General features: G+C 39.7%; 1 protein-coding gene across 1 annotated transcript in view; it reads right to left on the reverse strand.

Annotated features, from left to right (window-relative positions):
- The window catches only part of si:dkey-192l18.9 (F-box/LRR-repeat protein 7), a 60036-nt gene that overhangs the window by 25070 nt on the left and 10193 nt on the right, over positions 1-24773 (reverse strand). Inside the window, exon 2 of the mRNA XM_007238662.4 lies at positions 17985-18074. Within this exon, the coding sequence (XP_007238724.2) occupies positions 17985-18074 (90 nt within the window). The remainder of the gene's footprint in view (positions 1-17984; positions 18075-24773) is intronic.

Here is a 24773-nt window from a genome sequence, read left to right on the forward strand (position 1 = left end):
CTGAGAATACTGTAGGTAGTCAACCACAACCTATATAGATAGCATCCTGTGACCACTGATGGAGGACTACATTACATTACATTACATTACATTTGGCAGACGCTTTTGTCCAAAGCGACTTACAATATTGAAGTGCAAATAATAGAAGAGGTTAAGTACAAAAATAATAGAAGTTAAAAATAAAGCATCTATAGATAGGGCCTTAAGGAGGTCAGAGGGAAATAATGGGATAGAGGAGTAGAGAAGAGGAAGAAGGAGATGAGGTTAGAAGTAGTTAGTTTGTTAGAGGTGTAAGGAGAGTAAGTGCTCTTTGAAGAGCTCTGTCTTCAGGAGTTTCTTAAAGATAGTGAGAGATTCTCCTGATCTGGTAGTAGAAGGTAGTTAGTTAGAGGTGTTAGGAGAGTAGGTGCTCTTTGAAGTGTTCTGTCTTCAGGAGTTTCTTAAAGATAGCGAGAGATTCTCCTGAACTGGTAGTGGAAGGTAGTTTGTTCCACCATTGGGGAACTCTGTATGAGAACAGTCTGGATTGCTTTGTGTGAATGTTTGGCAAAGCGAGGCGACGTTCATTGGAGGAGCGCAGCGGCCGGGAGGTAGCGTAAGCCTTCAGGAGCGAGTGCAGGTAGGAAGGAGCCTGTACTGTCATCACCTTGTAGGCGATTGTAAGCACTTTGAATTTGATGCGAGCAGCAACCGGTAGCCAGTGGAGCTCAATGAGCAGCGGGGTGACATGTGCCCGTTTTGGTTGGTTGAAGACCAAACGTGCTGCTGCAAATTGTGCAGCAACAGTTGAACTTCTGTCTCTGACTTTACATCTACAAGGTGGAACAGCTGGGTAGAAGGGTAGAGTGTACAGTGAATGGACACAGTTCAAAAACTTCAGCAGCACTGCTGTGTCTGATTCACTTGTGTCAATCAGTGAAGCATGCAGAGAAACAGATACAGGAAAACAGTCTCTAATAACATAAGTACAGAGTGTTCCTATATGATCAGTGGAGCTCAAAAAATGTACATGAGAGTAGAAACATGGAGATGGTTATAAATGTTATGCTCGATCGTTGTATCTAATTTGTGAAACAATTTCACCACACAATCAAGCAAGGCTGTAAAAAAGCCAGGGCTGTGAATGACTTATTGTAAGACAATTTGTACTCTTACAGGAAGGAAATGTGGACATATAATAACTAAACACACACTCCAAGTCCTTTATAATAAAGTACAGAGGGTATGGTGTGGGCAGCCATCCAACACAAACCAGCAGGGTTTGTTTGAATACGTGGAAGCTCCGGCTTCTACATGGCACAGGCAGTGGTTTGCCACAACCAAGTTTTCATCACAGGAAGCTCACACTACATCACAAAGGGCCTTGCAGCAGCACAATGGAGTCTGAAGGCACACTCGCCTGGAGCTGGAACGAGTGGGAGCAATACATCCACACTAAGAGTCCTCTAGATCTGCTCCAGGCACACACAATCGTTCCCTCGTTCCTCCTAACTCACACTCGGCTGAGTCTTGGATAGCCGACATAAGAGGAATTCAGATATATACAGGCATATATTCAAATCAGGGTACTCTCTCTGACGGCCATGCCACAAGCTTCAGCTCACATTTCTTGAAGTAGCTCATGGTGGAGTTTGGACATTTTGCCTGCTGTAGAAGCTTTCAGTCTTTTTTTATCTTGACTAACTGGAGTTTAAAATTAGCTGAAAGTTACTACCAATTTATTAGACACCTCCCCAATTATGCATACACACACACACACACACACACACACACACACACACACACACACACACACACACACGCAGGACAAGATATTGCCTATAGACTGCTAAAATATGGCCCTATTTTTTGTTCAAACCCTGAGTGTATTTACATGCACTTGACGATCTGATGACTGCAGAAAATCAGATTTTGTCAGCAATACAAACAATGCTTTTCCATGCACTTGGGTAATCAGATAAGGTACAACAGTACAGGTTTACAGGTCAGTCAATAATCAGATTTTGGCTCTGAGTGGTCCAGCAGTCTTAAAGCACTGCTGCTATAATCGGGTGATCGCTGGTTCGAATCCTGGCCATGCACGTGGTCATCAGCTGCCGGAGCCCTGAGAGAACATAACTGGCCTTGACCTCTTTGGATGGGTAGATGGTGCTCTGTTCCCCTCATCACTCCAAAGGGTGATGTCGATCAGCCCAAGGCGTCTGTGAGCTGATGTATCAGAACCGAGTTGCTGCACTTTCCTCCGAGTGCACTGTGATGCTACTCGGCAATGCTGGATTAGCAGCAGTTTAAAAAGATGTGATGGCTGTATCGGAGGAGGCATGTGCTAGTCTTCACCCTCCTGGTGTCGGGATATTACTAGTGACAGGTGGAACCCTTATGAGCTGGATGTGTAATTGGTCTTGTAAATTGGGGAGAAAATGGGATAAAAATGAGAAAAAAAAATAGTTCAGATTTCTAACTGTTATTGGTTGCAGAGGTGTGTTATATTCTTTATTCTAAAACAAAATGAGGTCAGAGGTGCCAACACATTTAAATCTGAATGACTGTCACTATATAAATAGTACATTAGTGATTGTAGGAAATTACTGGAATTTTTTTGACATATTTATTGCTGAATAATTGATTAGTCTTTCTCTATTTTGAAACTGACGTTGACCACAGTGTTGTTGTTTTTTTTTCCCCCACAGGGGGTTAACCAGTTAAATTTAGGTTAAAGGCAGATTCACTGTTTGAGGCTTGTGCCACTGGCTGACCACAGTTTCTCTTCATTCCTATGACAGATAACCCCACTGCACACTGAGGCCTGGTAATGAAAGAGGAGCTTCTATGAAGCGATCATGAGCAATTGCTTTGGATTTCAAATGACAGTCACTTCATGGTGTCTGCTTCAAATCTTCACATATGTGCAGCAGACTCGCTCCAACACACACCCCCTGCATTTGGATATGACAAGAGGCAATCTGTGGTAAGAACCTGTAATGTGGTCTCTGCTTGTGTAGAAGAACATCTGGGAGGTTGAGGGTAAAAGTGAGAGGGAGCCTCGTATTTCTTAAGCCAGAGATCTGAGAGGGACGGGGCTTAGATATGTAGTTTTTATGTCATGCAGATACGATTGTTAAGCTTTGCTTTAACCAAAAAGTTATGTTAAAACAATTTGTGATCTGCTGTCTCCGAGCAGTAAATTTAAAACACCAGGTTTTGTCCAGGAACCTCAGAGTTGGCAAAAAGATTGCCTCAGAGGATCAGACACAGGAGACTTAGTTTAAACAGCAAACTCAGTCAGCTCCCGCTCCTGATTTGGTTCAGTCGCAGGGCGAAAGCTTACTTGCAAGCTGACAGTTCCAGTGTTTCCTTTGATGGTTATGCTTTTAATAAGCCGGCGGAGGCCTGCGGAGGTCACAGCAACAGGGTGTCCTCTCTGAGGAGCGCCCAAACACAACTCAACCAAACACCACTGTGTCAAACCTGAGCGAAAGAAACACACTGAGGCCACTCTGATGTCATACGGAAGGGCCGAGCCCATTCGGTCCAGGTGCAAAGGAGCCAAACCCTCACTTTCCTGCTGGTTTCTCATATTCCTTCTCCAAATGAAGTCTTTCCTGATCCTCGTCCAATGAGCTTATGATACTGAGATGCAGAATTAGATGGCTGAACCCCAAACTGTCTGGAAATAAGGTTTGTACGTGCCCTGGGTAATAAAACTGGTAGGTGTAACTTCTAACAGATTAGGGAGGTGTGAGCTGTATTCCAATTGGAGCATGCTTGCATACATATTGATGCATTGTAACGGAAAGTACTTCCCACAAAAGCGTACATTTTTCACGGGTTAACTTCATTTCATTATTATACATCCATTCCGGCATTACAGACCTATAACCAGATCTGAAATGGTTCCAATGTTGCCATTTTTTCCTCAGCATTTAAAAAGATGTTTTGGCACCGAGGATACCAAGCAATGAAGTGTTTCAGGTGTTATTTCTTCCTTTGCAGCAGTACAGGGTCATATGGGGGCATTACCCTTCAATCAAAATTCCCTGTACATTCTCTTTTAGAAACACTTTAGTCCTGCAAACAGCCACGTCTGTTACCTGTGCCATATTCTGTCACAGCCAAGCTTTTGTAATGTGTGCAGCATGTGGTTTTGCATTGTCTTATTGACAAAAATGCAAAAACGTTCCTGGAAATTATGTCGTATTGAAGGCGGCATATGTTGGCCTAAGTTGACCATTATAGTCATTCCGAGATGCCTGCGACCTAAGAGACTTTGAAGCTGCTTTTGGATACGATTAACATATGACTTCTATATTACATAATAAAGTTAGAAATAAGTGGCATTTGTAAATGTGACTCTGTATTGTAGCAGTTGGCAAAGGTTTGCCAAAGTAATCCCTTGCCCAAGTGGTTCTATCAGCTGTAGCTGAAAGACAGTTCTAGATAGGGCTGAGCGATTAATCTTTTTTTTTTAATAAAATCATGATTTGAATTAGCCAATAGCCTGCAAGTGTTTGTATGAAGATGCAGCCTGCTTGTTCGAAGATGCGCCATGACGTTGCTGGGGATTGTAGTCATAGTCACTCCCATGCTCAGCAAGAATGACACGAGACACAGAATGAGCTGTGGTCGGTGTTACAATGTCTTAATATTTATATCTTATTATTTAGTTCTGTCCAATAATAAATAAAAGCTGTGGCACTTTGGTAAACACACACACACACATATATATTTTTTCTTTTTTTTTTGTTTTGTTCCTTGAAATTTTAAAATGAAACTGACTAATCTAAGAGCTCTGGGAACATTTTATGTGAAAAAAGGTTTATAATTATATTTGATAGATATGTTGACCACTAATGCACGTTTAGGTTTTAATGGTTTAAAAATGATCACAATTTAAATCGCAATTGCAATATTTTGTGGAAAAATCACAATTAGATATTTTGCCCAAATTGTGCAGCCCTAGTTCTAGATGCAGTTGATGCCATTTGAGGGACCAGAGAGCAGACACTGAAATTCCTCACGATTCCTTGAATCATATTATCTTATTATATTATGCACTGTGGAGTAGTAGTGTATACTGTATACTGTCTGCAATACAAAGCAAGTCAAAATCAATGTATGAAAAAATCTTTTTTTCTTTGCATTTTCCTTGCTGGCCTAATGTTTGGGGTTGCATGTTTTCAATTAGGATCCAGACTCCAGAATGAGTTTTCCTTGTACAGAAACTCCTTAGAGCACTCAGTACATATATAGAATTACAACATAGTGCTATCTCCTCTAACATGTAGTTCCGTGGGAATCATCAAGTTACATTAAAATCCATCCTAATATATTTATGATTTTAGATTTATTTATTCTATTAAGCTCTATAATGGGTTTAAAATATCAAAACATGCAATCGTTTAATCTCTAGAATGCAAACTAAACTATTTAGTCTTCCCATAAAAGAAACCAGCAACAAGATCTACTTTGCATCTACTCTAGGTCATAAGGCCAGTCCTGCCGCTTTTAGAGCTCTCTGAAGTTAATCTTTGTCTCAAACTCTCCGTGAGTATGTCCATGAGGGAATCCCTCTCACTACTTATGCGTTTAATCTGCTGCTGGTGTTTTTCATGTTTCAACACTCCAACTTCCTTCCAGTAAAAGAGAGGGAATGGGGGAGGAGAGAGAGATAGCTGAGTGAAAGATAAGGGGGCCATGGGAAGGGAAGAGGAGTTGGGGTTATTAGAGGAAGAGTGGAATGGTTCCCCCTAAGCCCCTCTTTATGATACTGAGAACAAGAGCAACTACTCCACACTGCTGTTCCCACATGAAAAGTAGCCCGTAGTATATCAAAATACTAAAGCCTTCTAACTATGTGTGTTTACTTTTAATTTAAATGTGCTTTACTTGATGTAATTTACTTGACTCAAATGTGTATATTTTATATGCTATGTTAAAACACCACCTGCCCCCAACATTGCATAAACATTTCAGGGTGACTGTATTACTTAGAAGTGAAAAATGACTTGAAATAAAATCTCTGTACATTAACTCACAATAAAGGGACATGTCAGCCACAATGAAAAATTGAACCATTGCTACGGATACTGTAAACATGCCTACTCACATCCTCACACAGTGGTGCCACAGCAGTCTAGAGTAAGTGTTCCAGTCTGAAGTATAGGAAACCCCCTTCTGATAATGATTCTTAAAAGTGGGAGGGACTACTGAGTAACTAATTCAAAATACAAGCAATTCTGGATGAATACTTGGCAATGTTACTATTGCTAGTGGTCAATATTTCTATGCTACTGTGGAGGGCTTAAGTATGAACCCATAATCTGGTTAACTTTCATTTGTTAATATACAATGATGTGGGCAATTTAGTGCAAGTAATGATGTAAGAAATTAAATAAATTATGTGATTTTCAAACAGGTGATTGTAATAAAGATTTGGTTCAAAAGCAGCATCCACAAAAGGGTATTTGAGGAGTATAGATGGTAAGAAGATATATGGTCTGTTGGTAGACTTAATCAAGAAGTGCAATTTCTTCTTCTACAGTGCAAAACAAAATTAAACAAAGGGCACAAGCCTAAGCTGAACACTATTATTAGGCTCTATGCTCTATGCTCACAATGCTCTTACACCCCACCAACAGTCAATCTTCATACCTCGCATCTGCGTCATTTAAATAGCAAAAGTGCTTGTGAATATATCTGTACCAATGGTCGTGGTAGTCTGAAAGTGAGGTGTTGAGGTAAGTTTCAGGCATATTGCTATCTTGGCAACGAAAAACACAGGTATGTCACTGAAGACAATGTAGGCGGGGGTCAACAGTTAGATAATTATTGCTGTACTGCCAGTTAATTGTCAACTGCCATAAGCCCAATGTGCATACAGCCTTGCTTGTTGTGTACACATAAACATAAAGCAGTGCACAAACCCATAGTGCATGCCTGTTAGCAGCTATACAAACTTTTACATTAACAAACAGAACAAACAGAATGAACTAGCGTTTCCTCTGTTGACACAGGCAGTTGCGCCCCTGAAATAGCAATGCGCCAAAGTCAGAGCACACTTAGTTCTTAAAGGGAATAACACTATGATACAGAGATACATCACAAATTCCAACCTTTTTTGGAAGATACAAACATTATGAGCACCAGTCCAAAGTAGAAAAGAAAAAAAAACATGTAGACTGTTATCAGCAACAAGTCTTAAAGACACAGTCTGTCATGGTATAGGGTTTTGCAAGTATTCTTATGTGGTGCAGCATTAATGCAGAAATATTCACTGATGCATTAGAGCAAATAATGCATGCTTTAAGATAGCATTTATTCCAAGAACATCCATACATTTTTCACTAGACATCGAAAAAAACATGCTGCACATTTTACAAAGGCATGACCAGGGAAGAAGAGGGTACAGGTACTATGGTGGCCTGCATGCTTATAAATGAAATGCCAACTATTCAAGAAAAAGGAAAAAACATTTCCTACAGCTAGATTAAAGCTAGATATTTATGTCACAAGTAAAATATATATTGATATTTTTTAATACAGATGCTTTGTAAACTGATGGAAATTGAATCTTCCAGTAAAACATTTGCACTTACACTTACTACAGTTCACAAAGTCAGACTGAAGAAATCTGAACTCACTCACTTCCTAAATGTGCTATGAAAGTGAAACTGGGTCAGGAATTCTGACAGCAGCAACACCTGTGAGCTGTTTCCATGCATTAGCAGCAGGTATAGCCATTCTCGCTCCAAACCCACCACTCAACACCTCTCTGCACAGAGTTCAGAACCACATCAGGCTGAAGCCCACAGTCCACAAGAAAGCCATTCACATGTGGCTTGCCAACAGAACACGTAGTCTATCACTGCCAGTGTTTTATTTTAACGTGTATATAGATGCCACTGAGATGCATTGGGTGGTTCCATGCCAAAACCACACAGAATGGCATAATTTGAATGAAGATAGAAGGTCAATGTTTGCATCATGTGGTTTACTCTAAGAAATAAATAAAAAATATTTAGAGTATTTCCCTCATCTTACTTTATAAAATATTTATTTAATCTGGAATTCTCTGGCTCTGTGCTCGATTATAATCAGGAAGTGTTGATTTATTGGAATGTCTTGGGCTGGGCTGTCTAATCTGCTGTAATTTAGAGCTCTCCAATAGTAATTTGTGCTGTCACTTGGCCTAACTTAAAACCCCATTAATATCGCAGCCGGTCTCCGAGGCACCGTATGACAAATATCCACTCAGTCCTTCATTTCCTGGCAAGCAGAAGATCAACACTGACACTCTGCACACTGTATATGTTTGTGTGAGAAAATAAATGGGGGAAAACATGGAAAGCGAGGATTTGGACTGTTTACAAGCAGCGAACGCCGGATCGTTACTATGTTGAAGACGTATGGCGGAGCTCTGAGTGTGTTTAGACTGCTCCAACAAGCTCACCTCTACTGACCTCACAGTACAGAGAGGGAAACGACCAGCAAAGGGCCGAACTTATTATTCACGGAGAAGCAGCACAGTAGAACAAGTTTAATGACTCCAGGTGGGAATACGACTAGGCTCCTGCCCAAGGCAAGGAAATATCTGTCATTTGAGGCAAAGTGTCATCCAAAAGAATAATCTGCTTCAGTACTGAGGAGAACGTTCAGCCGAATCTCAGCATAATATGGATGGAGTGCAACTATTTAAATCTGTAGAGCATTAAGGTGCTTACATTAGATCATACAATAGGATTTACAAGTGGAGGATGTGCTCTTTAGTACTGAATTACAACATCATTATCATTCAGTGGGCTTATCAACAAAGTCACAGTGTGTGCGTATATATATATATATATATATATATATATACAAAAAAGAAAATAGCTTTTATAATTTAAGGGAATTATAGAAATCAGTAGATACTAATTATTTTTTGGTGATGTTTTCAAGACATTGTTCTCTTATGCTTTTTTTTGCTGTCAAAAAAACAACATCCCAGCTATGACAACCTACCACCATGTTTCACAGTTTAGGTCTAATGCTTTGGATCTTGGCCTCATCTGTCCACAGGATCCTTTTCCTGGCCATTTTAAAGTACATTTTAAATGTAATCTGGTAGTTCTTTTTATTTGTTTGCATTTATTCATGAAGGCTTCTGTGGATAGCAGTCTCTGACAAATACACACACCCTCTTTAAGAGACAATTAGGATTTTTCCAGAAATTGCTATACCAGTTCCTTTGAATCATAATAATCCACACACTTAATTCTGGTAATTTCAAGGTTTAAACATGCCTCTTTTGTTTTTATATTTGATTTTTAACCTCAAAATAACTTTTAATTATACAGCTTTTGTCTTATGGTAAGAATTTCATCCATAGACTATATAGGCATATATATGACATTGTACGTTCAAAACTGAAACTGAAATACATGTAGATACTCTTAAATTAAAGTCTAAAACGTATAGAGTAATTTAAACACATCTGATAGTTTTTGTATGCCCCTCTATTCAACAGGTTAACGTTTAAAAAGTTATATATCAGACCAATGCCCCAAACATTACAGAGGGTACCTTTATTTAAATATAGGTAATTCGTGCCAACACTAATATTTGTTCTTAATAAATTAAGTTGATTTATTTATGGTTTGTGAGCATCCTAAATTATTAGCTCTGACTGGTCCTTTGGGGAACAATGATTTTTCCTGACTCTTCTCTAAACCATGTGCTCCAATCTGTTTCTGCTCTACAGTTGACAGTGCAGCAAATACTGTGGATTAATTCCAGTTTAATTTACTGGACTGGGGAGGGATGTTCTGGATGTGGTCAAATGTAACAAAACCCTGTTTTCCTGACCACATCCCAGAGCTATGATGCTTTCATGCCTGAAACAGTTTAACATCCATAAAATCAGATATCTTCTGAAGCATTTGATTATTGTGCTTTACTGTTAGTACTATCCATTACAGCGAGATGGAATCATTATGTTCAGTAATACAGTGCTCTATGCCTCTGCTGGGTTCTCATACGAAACACAGGCTCCTTTATGTAACTGTTTATAGGTGAAGGACCCAAGAATGATCTATGGCTTGGGTGCAGACAGCAATGCAAGTAAACTGATAATAAAATCTCATTTCTTATGTAAATAAGCACTTATGTACCAAAGAACAGGTCATTTAAGTTGTCACATTGGTGTGAAATGATGTATACATGCAGTTACAGGATTATTTAATCAAATGGTTGGAAATTCAACAAGGTTGGCCTCAGTTTACAACTGTGAAACGGGTCCATCTGGTCTTTGAGGAAACAGAAAAGCATTAGCTACATATAAAACGTCTCTGTATATCCAACCAAGCTGCGTTTTCAACAGCTGTCAAAGGGTTCACTTAACAATCCCTCAAATACAGAGCAGAAAAAGACCTTGTGGTGCTACAAAGAGGACTAGGGCTGACCCCAGACCCAATTCAGTGGGATAATGATTAGGAGTTCATCCATGCGCACTCTGTGGTAAAACACTCAACAGTGTGCCCCGCAGACACAAGCATGCCAAAGAAAACCATCCAGGGACAGCCATTCCTGGGCTTGATCTGAACTTATATTGTTTATATTGAGCTGAGTCCCAAGTGAGGAATGTGCTGCATAGAGCTTGGAGGTGGATCAGCCAGAGAGGCTAAGCAGCTCTGGCAAATCTTGCTCTTATAATGAACAGGAACAGTTGATGTAAAGGTAAAACAATGCTGAATCAGTTTATTTAAAGACGAGCAGCTTCATCCCTCTTCCCCCAATCTCTTAAAGATTAAACCTGTAGATGCGGTTTATCTGATGAAACAGATTAAAAGTATTGTTTCCCGTCAATTCTGCCACGTCCCTTTGGAAGCCAATGAATGCTGCACTAACCAGTGTTCAACCTCTCACACAAGATAACACCTCATAACTTAACCACAACCAATCAAGTTTCGTGAGGTATGAAATTATTTATGAAAAAGTGTGTAGTTTTGGTGGTCTACCAGATCTTGCAAAAGTTATTAGCAATCCTGTTTTTTAATACCAAACGTTTTATATACAGTCAGAAGTTCACACCTTCATATTCAATATTTGTCTTGTTTTTTTTGGTCAATTTATTTTCTACATTGTAGATTAATATTAGAGACATGAAAACGATTAAAGTGCACATATGGACTTTCATAGTTAAAAAAAAAAAACAAAAAAACAGTTTGGCCTCCACAATCTCCTGACCTAAACCCAACTGAGATGGTGATTTGAGGTGATTTGGGATGAGCTGGATCTTCACAGCATGAAGCAAAAGCAGCAGCTATTATTCAGCACCTCCAGGAACGCCTTCAAGATGCTGACAAAACTATTCCAGGTCACGCTCCCTCATGAAGACACTGAGATTAAAAATACCAAGAGTGTGCAGATCTGTCCTCAAAGCTAAATGAGGACAGATATCTAAAGTATAAAACATTTTCTGGTTGTTTAACACTTCACAGCATAAAAATTCATTAAAAGTATGAAAACTCATGCTCGTTACTATCTTACACCCCATAAATAATCTATTTTAGTCTATTTTCACGCCTTGCACCCGCACCATTAAAACAGTGCAGGAGTTTAGGAACACTGATGGGTGTGGTGGTCTGGAAGTGAGGTGTGTTCAGTTAAATTTTTGGCATGTAGCTATTTTGGTGGTGGAAAACACAGGTGTGCCACTGACTGGAAAAACCTAGACAACAGTCAATCATCAAAGTCCATTCCTATCTCAGCTACGCAGGTGCACCCAGCTTGTGTACACCCCCACTTGTTAAACACACACAGACACTGACTTCGACCTCAACAATAAACAGAATTAAAATAAAATAGAATCCGCTGAGACACGCAAAAGCAGCACACTGTTAAGATATCAATGCACCAACGTCAGAGCGCACCTGTCTCTTAAAAGAAAAGGCAAGTGAAACTTAAAGTGAAATTTAAGTTACGCCCAAAACACACCCATGATTAATTAAGAGAATTAGTTCATGTATTTTGTGTGTTTCAAGCTGCGTAAGGAGTATGTTTGCACCCTCTCGTTAACAAAGACACACGATATGCTTTAAATTCACGCAATTCACATCTTGCCTACAGATCGCTAAAACATGGCTTATTAAATAAGAAGAGGTGTGTGCAAACTTTTAAATAGTACTGTATATCTATGGAATTTTATTTGTTTAGTCTCCAGGTTTTTTTTATCCTTTCTTATGCAAGTGGATTATATATCATATCTAACCTCTTACAGTATGTAAGTTACATAACTTGTACTCTAAAGCTGTTTTTAATGGAAAAGAAATAAATTAAGGACAGACTCTGTTCACTTGCTGAAAGACTGATCTAAAGATGGACGGACTTCTCTGCATTGAACAGCACATCTGGTTTGGTAGAGGTTCCTCCTCGTTCTCAGGGTTTTCTCATCAAGAGCTCTAGAATCATTATTCAGTGTCGAGACAGCGGACTTAAAGAAAGCTCATTGCTTTCCATGCTGTGCCTGAAATAAGCCTTCAAGCACCCGCTGAGGTTAGGATGAGCCAGGGTGGTCCACCTTCCGTTCCGTTCTCCAACTGAACAATGAGATGCCGCAGAATCCATAACAGAGGGCACAGATTTTGAACACGTGCAGCTTTAGTTTAAAGATGACCCACAAAGCTCCAGTGTTCCAAACTGGAATCTCTGAATCATCCAAAACTGAACCCAGAATGAGTTTCTTTTGGCTGAAGAACATCAGCTCGCATTTCACACCATTGCTGAATATCTACAGTTAAGATAATCGAAAACAAGTGTTCTGATCAAGCATTACTGAAGTCTTTGAGCTCAGATTAACAAGTAAGAGCAGAATACAAGTAAATGACAGACTTCCAGCTGCAACAACCTGCTGTTTTTTTTAACAAGAGTCTATTTATAAATGGCTTTCACTTAGCTTTCAAAAAAACTTTTAAACACACTGACATGCAAAATGTCATGGGACAACAGTATGTAAATTGATCAAAAAGTGCTACCTTAGCTTGGTACCAAAACTGACTACACCTGTATAACTTGTGAGATGTTATCTTGGGAGTGAGGTTGAACACTGTCCAGTGTGCTCATGACAAGGTGACATGAGTTATCGGAGTTCGAGGAAGGCCTGATAGTGGGTGCCAGATGAATGAAATGTTTCATTCCCGTAGTTTTGGTAGAAATCACATTCACCTTTAGTACTGGAAACCCCACACACATATCCCACAGGTCAGTATAGTGCTCTTTAGCTTTGATTGTACATGACTAAAGTTATGGCACACAGGAGTACAGTGTCAGTGTATACCAGGGAGCGGATTACTAAGCACAATAAATTGAGTTGTTTGGACCGTAATGACTAAAGCAGGAGTAAAGGTGAGGCATACAAGAACAAGGATATTGTGTCAACTCGTAAACATGCTAGTGCACTGTACAAAGTGGGAAAAGTGAGTGGAATAACAAGGGAGGTCAACCATAAAACTTTTTATTATAACCTCAAACCATAGCTCTTTTTATTTGTTTGTTGTTGGATGGGGTCATGAACTCATCATCGTGTGGAAAAGCACCTGTAGCCTCTTGCCTCTGGTCCATCTTTCTTGCATTAAACTTTGCTAGTAAAGTCTAAAAGTACCTTGTTTGCTCCTGATGGGGCAGCTGTGTATTCTCTGTGGTGTATTTATGGCATTTCATAACTTGAAAACTGTCACAGGCTTGAACGTAAATACGGTGGATGATATGCATGCATGTATTTTTCTCTTTTGTAAGCCAAATTTTCATCTTTGCACTGACCCAGAATGGCACAAAACATGTCTGGAAGATGCTGCGACCACAAAGTTCAAATATAGTCTCTCAGCAGACTCCATGAAGAACAGTCTGACAGCAAAGAGGTACTGGGAAATAGGCATGCATGTTATCTTGTGGGTATCCTTCCCACACAGAAGATTTTATCACTCTCTTAAAATATAAATACAGTACGCATGTGTGTGTGTGCAGACGCAATTTCCAATGCAAGGCAATGTTCTATGAGACCAGTAGGGGAGCAAACAAGGCGAAAAGCTGCAATTTTTAAGACTTTCCTGCCCTTTACAATGTGTTGCTGTACAATGATTTTTTCATAATTCATATTTAATTTAATGAATAGTTCTTTACAATTTGAAAGGCCAAAAAAATTACACTGCCTTCTCATTAATTAGGACCACTAGTAATTCCAATCACTAGTAATGCTCCCAACACTAGGACCCGATCACCAGCTCTGATACATCAGCTAACAGAAGCCTGCGCTGACCAACATCACACTATGAATGATGTGTGAAGAAAGTGCCATCATCCCAAACAGAGTGAGGAAGACCAATGGTGCGCTCTCTGACTTGGTAGCTGATGGTAAGCAGCATGATCCAGGATTTGAACACCAGAGATCCTCGGATCACAGTGGTGGTGTCAGATAAACTCAGCATCACATTCAGGCACAGCATTTGACTACGACTCTAAAATTATTCCCAACAGACTCTTAAAGCATACAGTATAAATATGATCAGAGGCCTTGACAGTCAGTTGGAAGCTGCTTTATGTCAGCTGCTTTCTGTCTAATGATAATTAAAGCCTTATAAGTACAATGAGGAACATGACTGTCCATGTCACAATGAATCTCTGTGGATCAAAAGTCCATTTCTCTCCATGGACCCACACCAACCACTCTACTGTACTCCTGCTAAACAGCAGCCCTATCCGCTATGCTACCTGCTGTGAACCACGATCAAAAAATCTTATTTCAGCTTTTATGTCACATTTTCCTTTCGTCTTCCAAACTAAACAGAACTTCAAACCCAATTAACATGTAGCAGCACACATCCTCATTAAAGCCAACAGTGGCAACTACGAGTGGGAATACCATCCATTTCCATCCATTTTGCATTTACGATTCCAATCACAGGCCTACACACATGTACACGAGGTAACGTGGGGCAAAATCCAGACTTGGACCAAGCCTTACTGGCGCTCAGCCTTGGAAAAGTCAGTGCCATGTAGTAATGAAAACAATGCCTGCCTGGAAGCCTGTTTTCCACCCAGCAATGCAGCAATGCATGCCCAACCACACACTGGCCTTCTAACTCCACCATAACAGCCAGATCCAAAACATCTTCTCCAGCCACTATCAACAAGATGGGTTTCATAAAGGAACTGAAACACAAAATTCCTTGGAAAGCTTTTCCATGAGGTTGGAGGCACAACAGGAAGTATCTGTGCAGCTGAAGAGTTATAGGAGCAGTCTGCCAAAAAGGCAGCAGATGCAGACACCCGGGGGGATGCTCAGAAGCAGCCCAGACCAAGTGATGCTCCAACTCTTCTCCTACTGTCCGGCATGACTGCTGCAGTCCATGTTGCGTGTGGGGTTAGAACTCCCAGATTGTCTAAGCTACAAGAAAACACCTTGAGAAGTTCAGCTCTATTATCTGCTATTTTTAAATGGCAATTGAAGATTCACTTTTTTGAGGGTACTTAATAAAGGATTAATATGTACTTAACATGATTCTTCTCATTCTACACAGTAGAATTTTGCACAGTTTAGTAGCATCTGCATATAAAAAGTGCATTTTAGAGAGTCTCTCAGAAGCACTATTTGGTCCGGCTCATTTCTCTGGTTTATTTGCTGTCACACCATTGGTGTGGTTAGTCTGGTTCAGCCCAAAACAACCACACAAACACCTACAAGAGTTCAGTTACAAACTCCGGAGCAGTTTGTTTGTGGTGAGAACATCTGACAACCCGACCTATCAAATAAAATCCTCAGGCTTGAGCTACACTGCTGTTCAGGTGCAGCAATAGCATGATTAATTATCCAGATAAATTACCATAGCTATAAACAAACACTGTCTCTCCTGTTCCGTATTCAGCTGTTTTTACACTGAACGCCATACGTGCAGCACCCACTGCTTTACTCTGCACAAATACATGCACTGGTCTGGAACACAGAACTTTCTTGCAGCTCTGATCAATCAGAGGACACAATATGCCCGTGTGGGTTGTTAGGGCACATTTTGGTGCGTTTAGGTTTGTGCCTGTGTGAAAACAAACCAAACTGAGGTTGAAACACTTCAAGTAAATTCATCAGCTGATTTGGATCAGAGAAACCAACTACAGGTGTAAAAACTCTTTAGATATATTTTGGATATCCCACAATCTACAGTACATTATATTGTTAAAAGACTCTTGAGAAATCCCTGTGTACAAAGACAACATCAAAAATCAATATTGGATGCTGGTTTATGCTCTGTAAAGAAGAAACCATATGTCAACACCATCCTGCCTGGGCCATAAATCAAATATGGAGGCATTTCTAGACTGGGTATTGTGGATTCTGTTTTTATTTACATTCATTTTTGCATTCAACAATTTACAACATCCCCATTATTTTGGAATCATGGCTATGAATGTAAATATAATAATACTTTATATATAAGCTCAAGGTCCAGATTCAGTGCTACAAATGGCAACTCCAGAACTGGTTATCAGCACCAGTGAACTAACTTTTCGGCAGCTTTCTGTGTGATATGTATAATGTCGATGTAGTTTTAATGCTGTGCATTATTTGTGTTAAATGAGCATGTAAACATTTAGAGTGCAGTGTAGCTTGGTCATTTCTATTTATTGTTAATGAAAAAAGAGAAAAATAGAGGGATTTCACCAGCAGCAGATTTTTAAAAACTATTAAACCTATTAAAATATCATCTCATACCTATTAATGTGATTTTAATTGACAATGTGTGGCATACCATCTAAATAAACATTACTAATTCTACATTAATTAAACATACATTAAAATGAGCAGTTAGTCAATGTTCAGTTAGTGTGACCGATTTCAACAATATTGCATATTGTGTATATTATTTATAGGGTGCATATTATGCATCACAATTATTCTGTGTATTGTGTATCTTGATAGCAAAATTCATCCCAATATTATGAAAAACTGTCATTTTGCCTACATGTAGCCACACCTATATATGGCTAAGAGTCCCATAGAGCGTAACTAGCCTCTCTCTTACTGGGTGGGTAGGATGGCTCCCCTGCATCTCCCCTGAGTCTGACTGAAATTACTGACAGTAATGTTAGTAAGGTCATGATGTTGGATAACCATTTCCCCAAATTATTTCATCCAAAAGTATCAGATGGCGCAGCATCATTCTACAGAACACAGTTTCACTGTTCCACTGCTCAATGCTTTACTATAGGATGGGTTTATTATCTCCCACCAGTCCACACCCTTTATTAGGCATTAGGTGCCAACAGGTTCATTTTTATCTGCTCCAGACTGCTCCTGCTACTTCTCAACATGGACTAAAAACAAACATTTGTTCGACATAAGGTGAACTACATAAAACATTTGTTGCACATAATGTGAACTATATACAATATTTGTCGTCTTTCCCCTTTTTTGAGCTCACATTCTTCTTAAAAGATACACAGAATACATTTACTTGTATTAAAGTTCAACAGAATAGGCACAGTTACAGTAAGCAAGATATCTGTTTAATGTTTGCAAATAATCTGTAAAGATGTTATCATAATCATTAAATTGAAATACAGTCTTACACATAATCTCCCTTTAAGAATCCAATTAGATAACAAACTGGTTTGTTGCACTTCACTGGGTCCACAACCTTTAAAAGCATTAAAGATCTAAAAAGAAGCCATTTAGTCTTCAGGGAGCGTGTCAAGTCTTCAAGTCTTCAGGGAGCGTGTGCAGATAAAGTGTTACAGATATGAAGCTTTTTCAGACCAGTTCACATGATGAATGGCCCACGGGTGCTTAACTCTTATGGGAACGGAGAGTTTGTTTTTGATTTCAGGTTATCCTAGGAACACACAAGTGCCTCCAAAAATAGTCAGGATTTCATAAGAGAGGGAGAGAGAGAGAGAGAGAGAGAGAGAGAAAGAGGGGGAGAGGGAGTTTGGTCCATAATGAGGACCAGATGCCTCACCTTCACTGGTAGCCACATTCCTGGGAGCTTTGGTGGGCGTGTGATCAGTGCCGGAGCTCACGTCGGAGGAAATGCTGGAGCTTCCTTTACCTGTGTGACCAAGAACAGAGTGGAACCAGTTTCATGTGGTGCGTGATGATTTATATAGTAACATCCATTACAACATCTGGTCAGTTCAAGAGTATGGGTTTAAATATGCAAAGATGTGACTCATTAGACTCTGTTATAGTTAAACTATTTAAACCATTAATAGAGTTTAAATTTCCCATCAACTCCATGTGCCAACCGCAAGCTAGATTTCATACGACAGGTCTTAAAACAGAATTTTATGCATTTTAAACATTTTATCATTTATTTAAAATTGAATAAGACATTTACTTAATATCACGATAAATGTTCTGACCCAAAAATGTACTTATAGCTAATTTGCTCTCAACATTTAAACAAAATAATAAGATTAGAAATTGCCTCCTATGAAAAATGCCTCTTATATCTATCTATGTCTAAACGTTTGTAGACACTTGCTCATCAAACATTTCTTCTGAAACTGAGGCTTGTGATTTCTGCCAGTATTGCTTGCCTGTTTGCATGGACAATTCTAGCCAGATCCCGTCGGTCATGATAATTACCATCCACTGTGCCGTCCTCTGTGGGTGGTAATGCCTTCTATGGGATAATTCGCCCTTAACCTTAAAAATGGAATGGATATCCATCTCCCACTCACTATCTGGCCTTGCTTGAACGCTGATTATGCACATTGCCTTGCCATGTATGAGCACAATAGCCAGTGTTCATCCTCACTCACAAGATAACACCTCACAGCTTATTTAGGTGTGGACATTCTCATGCCATGCCCTGATGCAACATTTCATAATCAGTTTAAATACTGCTATGGAATCTCATTCATGTAGCTTGCCATCAGTTGCCAGAGCCCTGAGAGAGCACAATTGTAGATAGTGCTCTCTCCTCACATTACTCTAAAGCGTGTTGTGATGCTACTCGGCAATGCTGCATTATGGAAAGAGGCGGTGGCTGGCTTCACATTTGAGGCTTGTTAATTGGGGAGAAAATAGGATTCAAATAAATAAAAAAATACACTGCTATATTGTACATACTGCTATATTGATTTTGGCATGTCAGTGTATTTTCAGTCCTATATCTGGATTTCTTACAATGTTTCCTATAAGTTCAGCAGTGAGAATGCTGATGTTACGGAGAGGGTTCTGTTCCCACTGCAAGTCAATGTTATATAAAAATGCAATCGGATGTCCAAGGCTTGCTGGTCAGCCATTTGCCGAACTATTACCAGCAGCACGGAGGCATGTCTTATGTCTAATCCAAACGGAGGTCTGAGGTTTTCCTGATTAAGGATTTTAAGGGAAAAAGTCAATATTTAATGCTGATCATGAACGCAGTGGAGCTGAGCTAAACCCTTTTAGTTTATGTCTTCCTGCCAGTGAAAGTGCAGCCAGCCAGCATCCGGAACTGGAACAATACATGGAAGAAACTGCTTTTCTTGATCACTGGCAGAGTTTTTAGCTGCATTATGATGGAGTCTGACAGCCTTGCCTGTGACAAATTCAAGCATCTGTGGTCATCTTTAATTCAGATCAGTTAATTCAGTCCTGCAAGAACAAAACCTTCAGAGAACAATTTGAGTATGAGGAACAAAAATATCACAAACATGCAGAAAAACCATAAAGCAAAATGTCACGCCTTAATACAAATTCTCAAGGCTAACTAAATCACCCGGCAGCAGCTTGAATGGATTCAAGGGCAAGAAGAAATATGATAATCTTGCAAACCACTGAAAGACATTCTAAATCAAGAAAAGTACTACACACAACTTCTCTGAAAAATTATTTTGACACTGAAAGCAAGTGGTATGGACGTCGTAAACTCTATGGACTTGGTCATTGGCCCATCCTTCAGTTCATCAGGCTCTTAAATAGATAACTCGCACACTCACACACTAAAGCAATGCCAGGAAAAATATTTTTGTTGAGTCCAGACAAGTCTATAACTATGAACAGTCCAGATCAAGAGGTCAAGACCAGGTCAAAAGTGTATAGACCAAGAAAAGTTCACAGTTAGGCCAAAAATATTATTCACACAGGGGTGTAGACGCAGATACTTCGAGATACACAGACTGGGTTTCATGCATCTCATAATACAACACAAGTGCAAGCTCCATTCTGAGCGTTTCCAGGGGCACTACAGTGATGACCAGCCTTGTACCGATGGCATTCTTTTTCCAGTTAACTGCATGACCATGCATTTGCAGAGCACTAGTAATAATAAGCTATAACTCTAAGGTTATATTCACACAGCAGGTAAATGTGGCCCAAATCCAAACTGTTTTTGTGTGTCAGAGTAAACAGAAACAAAATACAACTGAACTGAATCTGACTTTTTTTTTTCATTCCAATTTGGGCCACTTCAATATGTGGTATTGAAATCAGATTCACAGCAATGCGACTCTTAACAGCCAGAATTCATGCAAAATTCAGACTTTTTTGACAAGAAGGCAAAAAAAGACTACAAATTGATGGGAAAAAGGACAGCTGCAGTGATCTGTGGACTTCAGCGGAGGATAAATGAGGTAACAGAGCCCTGAAATATTTGGGGGATGTCTCTGTTCCAATGCTACTAGAATGCTGCACACTGTTCCTAATAAATTGGATGATCTCAACTACAGCATTAAAGAAAAAAAAGAAAAACTAAAAACCTTTTTGTGTCCAAATAACACGCTGGAGTGAATTCTTGGTATCATGCAGCCTTTTCTCTAGCTTTCAAGATTTTGAAAAGAATTAGAGATAAAGATAGTGTGAACAACCGAAGAAATCAAATATACCTGCTATGTGAATGTAGCACAACTGCCTCTAGTGTAAAAGCTTTTGTTTCTAGAAATACTGTTTTAATGTTTGCTTTTGTTTAATTTTAACACAATTGTCTGTGGTGTAATTAATTATACATATACGTAATTTACTATATTTCTGTTTCTGTTTAACATCTGGTATTGGCATGTTCATGTCCACACTTCTCACTTCAATGTCAGGAATTTGCAGTGTAAAACAGTAAAATGCTTTAATGTCATTTCCAGGACAACAAAGCTTTACATCAAATTAAATTCCTAACAGAACATCTCATCTTCTACATAACACAGACAGCAAATGGTTTAATCCAACAGGCTAAATCAAATAGACAGTGCAATTTTAATCGGAGTTGTTTGAGTATGAGTCAGAGCAAGATGCTGCCAGTTAAAAGAAAGAACACACATATAACCCAATATTTTCTACATACTAACTGGTCTTGGTCGAGAGCAGAGACTAAATTTGGCAATGTCAATAGACGAAACCAAGATAAGTCCAAGTACAAATACTACAGAGTCCAAGACAAGCCTGAGACGACAGTTAAAATGCCTGTAGTTGGGACTTGAGCACTACAGCACCAGCAATTACTGAATGACATATAGCAGTTACTGGATAATACGTAACCCTTAAGAATAATAGGCAAGCCTGAAATGTATTTATTCATTCATAAATGCATTAAACGTTTACTTGGTTTATGACCTTTCTGGTCAAGCTCAAAGTGTCTATATTTTGTATATACAGCCTGTGCATCTTAAACTGTTTAAACCTGTTAGACTGAATGATCAGATTAGCTCTTGACCAGAACATGGTTTGTTTTTTGTTTGACTTTAATGGTTTAGCTACAGTACAAGCATGATCAACCAGACCAATTTACACCATCATTATAACCTACCTTTACCATGCTGGATGACTAATATGACAAAGCTGTTCAACCAGGATGACCACTATGACCTTGCTGAGTGACCAATGAGTAAATAGAACCAAAATCAAATGCAACATACACTATGTAGGTCAATAAATGGTTAACCAGCTAGCTTACTTGTATAGTATGTTTTGTTATAGATGACCATTTTTCAACCACCTTGGCCAGTAAAGACCAACTCAGACCAGAGCCTTAGTCTAAGGCCCTGAGCTAGGCTCTAACACAACCTCAGGCCCTGCAGCCATGCAGCACCACCATGTCAGCCTGTGTTGTAATTAATTAACAGTATATTAAAATAAATGACCTCGACTTTGCCGACGATCTGGCTCTTCTCTCCCATACCCAACAACAGATGCAGGAAAAGACCAACATCGTTACTGAAAACTCAGCTAGACTGGGCCTCAACATCAACAGAGGGAAAAGCAAGGCGTTCAAGATCAACGCATCCAACGAGACACCAATCACAGTCCAGGGTGAAGCACTGGAAGAGGTGGACAGTTTCACCTATCTAGGCAGCATCCTGGACAAACATGGAGGAACAGATGCAGACGTCAGGACCCGCATCGGTAAAGCACGAAAAGCCTTCCATCAGCTGAAGAACATCTGGGGATCCAGCGAGATCAGCGTTACCACCAAGATCAGGCTCTTCAACACCTTAGTAAAGCCAGTACTACTCTATGGAGCAGAGACCTGGAGAACCACCGTCACCACCATGAAGAAAATCCAGGTCTTTATTAACACCTGCCTCAGGAATATCATAAAGATCCGCTGGCCCGACAGGATCAGCAATGTAGAATTGTGGCAACGTACAAAGCAGCAGCCTGTTGACCAATACATCCTTCAGAGACGCTGGCGATGGATTGGCCACACCCTCCGCAAACCTACATCCAATATAACCAAACAAGCACTTACCTGGAACCCCCAAGGAAAGAGGAAGAGAGGACGGCCTAGAAACACCTGGCGACGAGACCTGGATGCAGACGTTAAACAGATGGACAAGACGTGGGGGCAGCTGGAGAGACTCGCCCAGAACCGCGATGACTGGAGAGAGCTTGTTGGTGGCCTATGTCCCAGACGGGACCACAGGCGAAAGTGAAGTGAAGTGATATTAAAATAAATGCAGTAAGTGCATGGACGTTTCTTTGCAGATGTGCTTTAATTCAGAAAGACTGCCAGAAAAGACTTTATTCACTGTGAAAATGTACAAGTTCCTCCTTTCAAGGGTTCCTCAGTTTAAAGCTGTGAGGGAACCCCTTAAGGTGCTTTGAGAAACCTTTAAGAAAATGCTTTTAGGAGAAAATGTTCCTTCAAGCATATTGCTTTCTTGAAAGTTCATCAAACCTTCACAGTTTCCTGTGTGTCACTGCAAGCTTCAACCAAAGGAGAACTGCTGAATTCACACAGCATGTGTGTGAGTGTGTTTGTGAGCAAAGAGGCTATTTTACGACACTTTGTCCTCTGACAGGTCATAAACTCAAACCAAAAGAGGCTTCGTGCGAGACTGGCTTGCGCTTTCATCCCACATAAGGCGCTTTTCCTGTAAACAAGTCGTTCTTTGCATGCTGTGCACCTCACACACACATAAACATCAAATCATATCACATCACATGACTCAAATGAGATGCTGCATATACTTCCCTCTTCCAAATTCTAGCATTTAGTGTGAAGCTAATGAGATAAAATGACCCAAACAAGCCTCCGCATCACCATTACAAATGCATACATGAAGGCAAAGCACTCTTAGCACCTCATTCATAATGACTACACACAAACCACCACAACTAACTAAACTCAGTCATTTCCACATTCTCTCCCTTCCTAAAACGACCAGTGCAGTAAATGTGGCCGCCATGAGGCAGGTCCCCTCCATCATTACCATCGTGACGACAGGCTGTGGTGACATCACTGAGCCAGCACATCTGCTTCTATTTCCACATCGGGCCCCGGAACGTGACTCACCAAGCAAGTGGACACAATTTGCTGCATCGTCAAATGGCATGAATTAGGGCGCAATACGAATGCTGTTTTTTTGTTGCTATGCGAAGCTCCTGGGCAGAGCTGAAGCTCTGAACAGTGTCATATTGGATGTTGAAACTTATATTTCATTATTATTTCACTGTTGCCTAAGGATACACAACAGTTCCCATCCTTGGGATTAAGCACCAAAACCACGAAAGTCTGGAGACTGGACTTCCCTCGTACAGTGTTACCAATTCTCTGCCTAATGTTACCATTTCCAATATGCGCTAAATATAAAACCCTTAAAAAAGGTCATAAATTGCAAAAAAAAAAAAAAAAAGAAAAAAAAGTCAGCAATTTGTTGACCATGGCCATCACAGCACCATCGTTGAAGTGCTCGTCTCCCTTCCAGCAATAAGAACCGATGTACTGAGCTGAACACATAATACTTTAGTTCAATGGGTCCATATTTTAACAGTACCTTGCTTGACTGCCAAATGGGCGACCATACATCCTCTTTTTTCCAGACATGTCCTCTTTCTGGGCTCTACAAAGTATTTCTAAATTGAGTAAATTGTCTGGGACTTTTTACTGATTTCACATATTCTGAAAGATCAAAAAGCAAAGAGGCTTAAATAAATAATCAAATCATACACATTTATAGCCTGTTCAATTTAACAGGAGAACGGAACAATGTGAAGCAAAACAGTGAATTTTTATGCCAACTGAATTATAGTTATGGTTATTATGGCTGCGCATTGCAATGGAAGCAACTATATTATTTGATTTATAATAATTTTATATTATTTTATTGATTCTTGAGATTTTGCTGGATTTTTTACTGAATAACTTTTCAATTTTCCCAATATCCAACAACCTGGGGTGCCACAGCTACCACTTTAGATACCTTAACATCTGCTTAGCAACACCTCAGCAATGACTAAGTGATATCATGGTAACTGCCTAAAATATCACACCAATCACCTTGCCACACTGCAGCAACCATCAAGTAACCACAATATAGCACTAAAGTAA

This window comes from Astyanax mexicanus, chromosome 6 (genome assembly GCF_023375975.1).
Source record: "Astyanax mexicanus isolate ESR-SI-001 chromosome 6, AstMex3_surface, whole genome shotgun sequence".
NCBI classification, from domain to species: Eukaryota; Metazoa; Chordata; class Actinopteri; order Characiformes; family Acestrorhamphidae; genus Astyanax; species Astyanax mexicanus.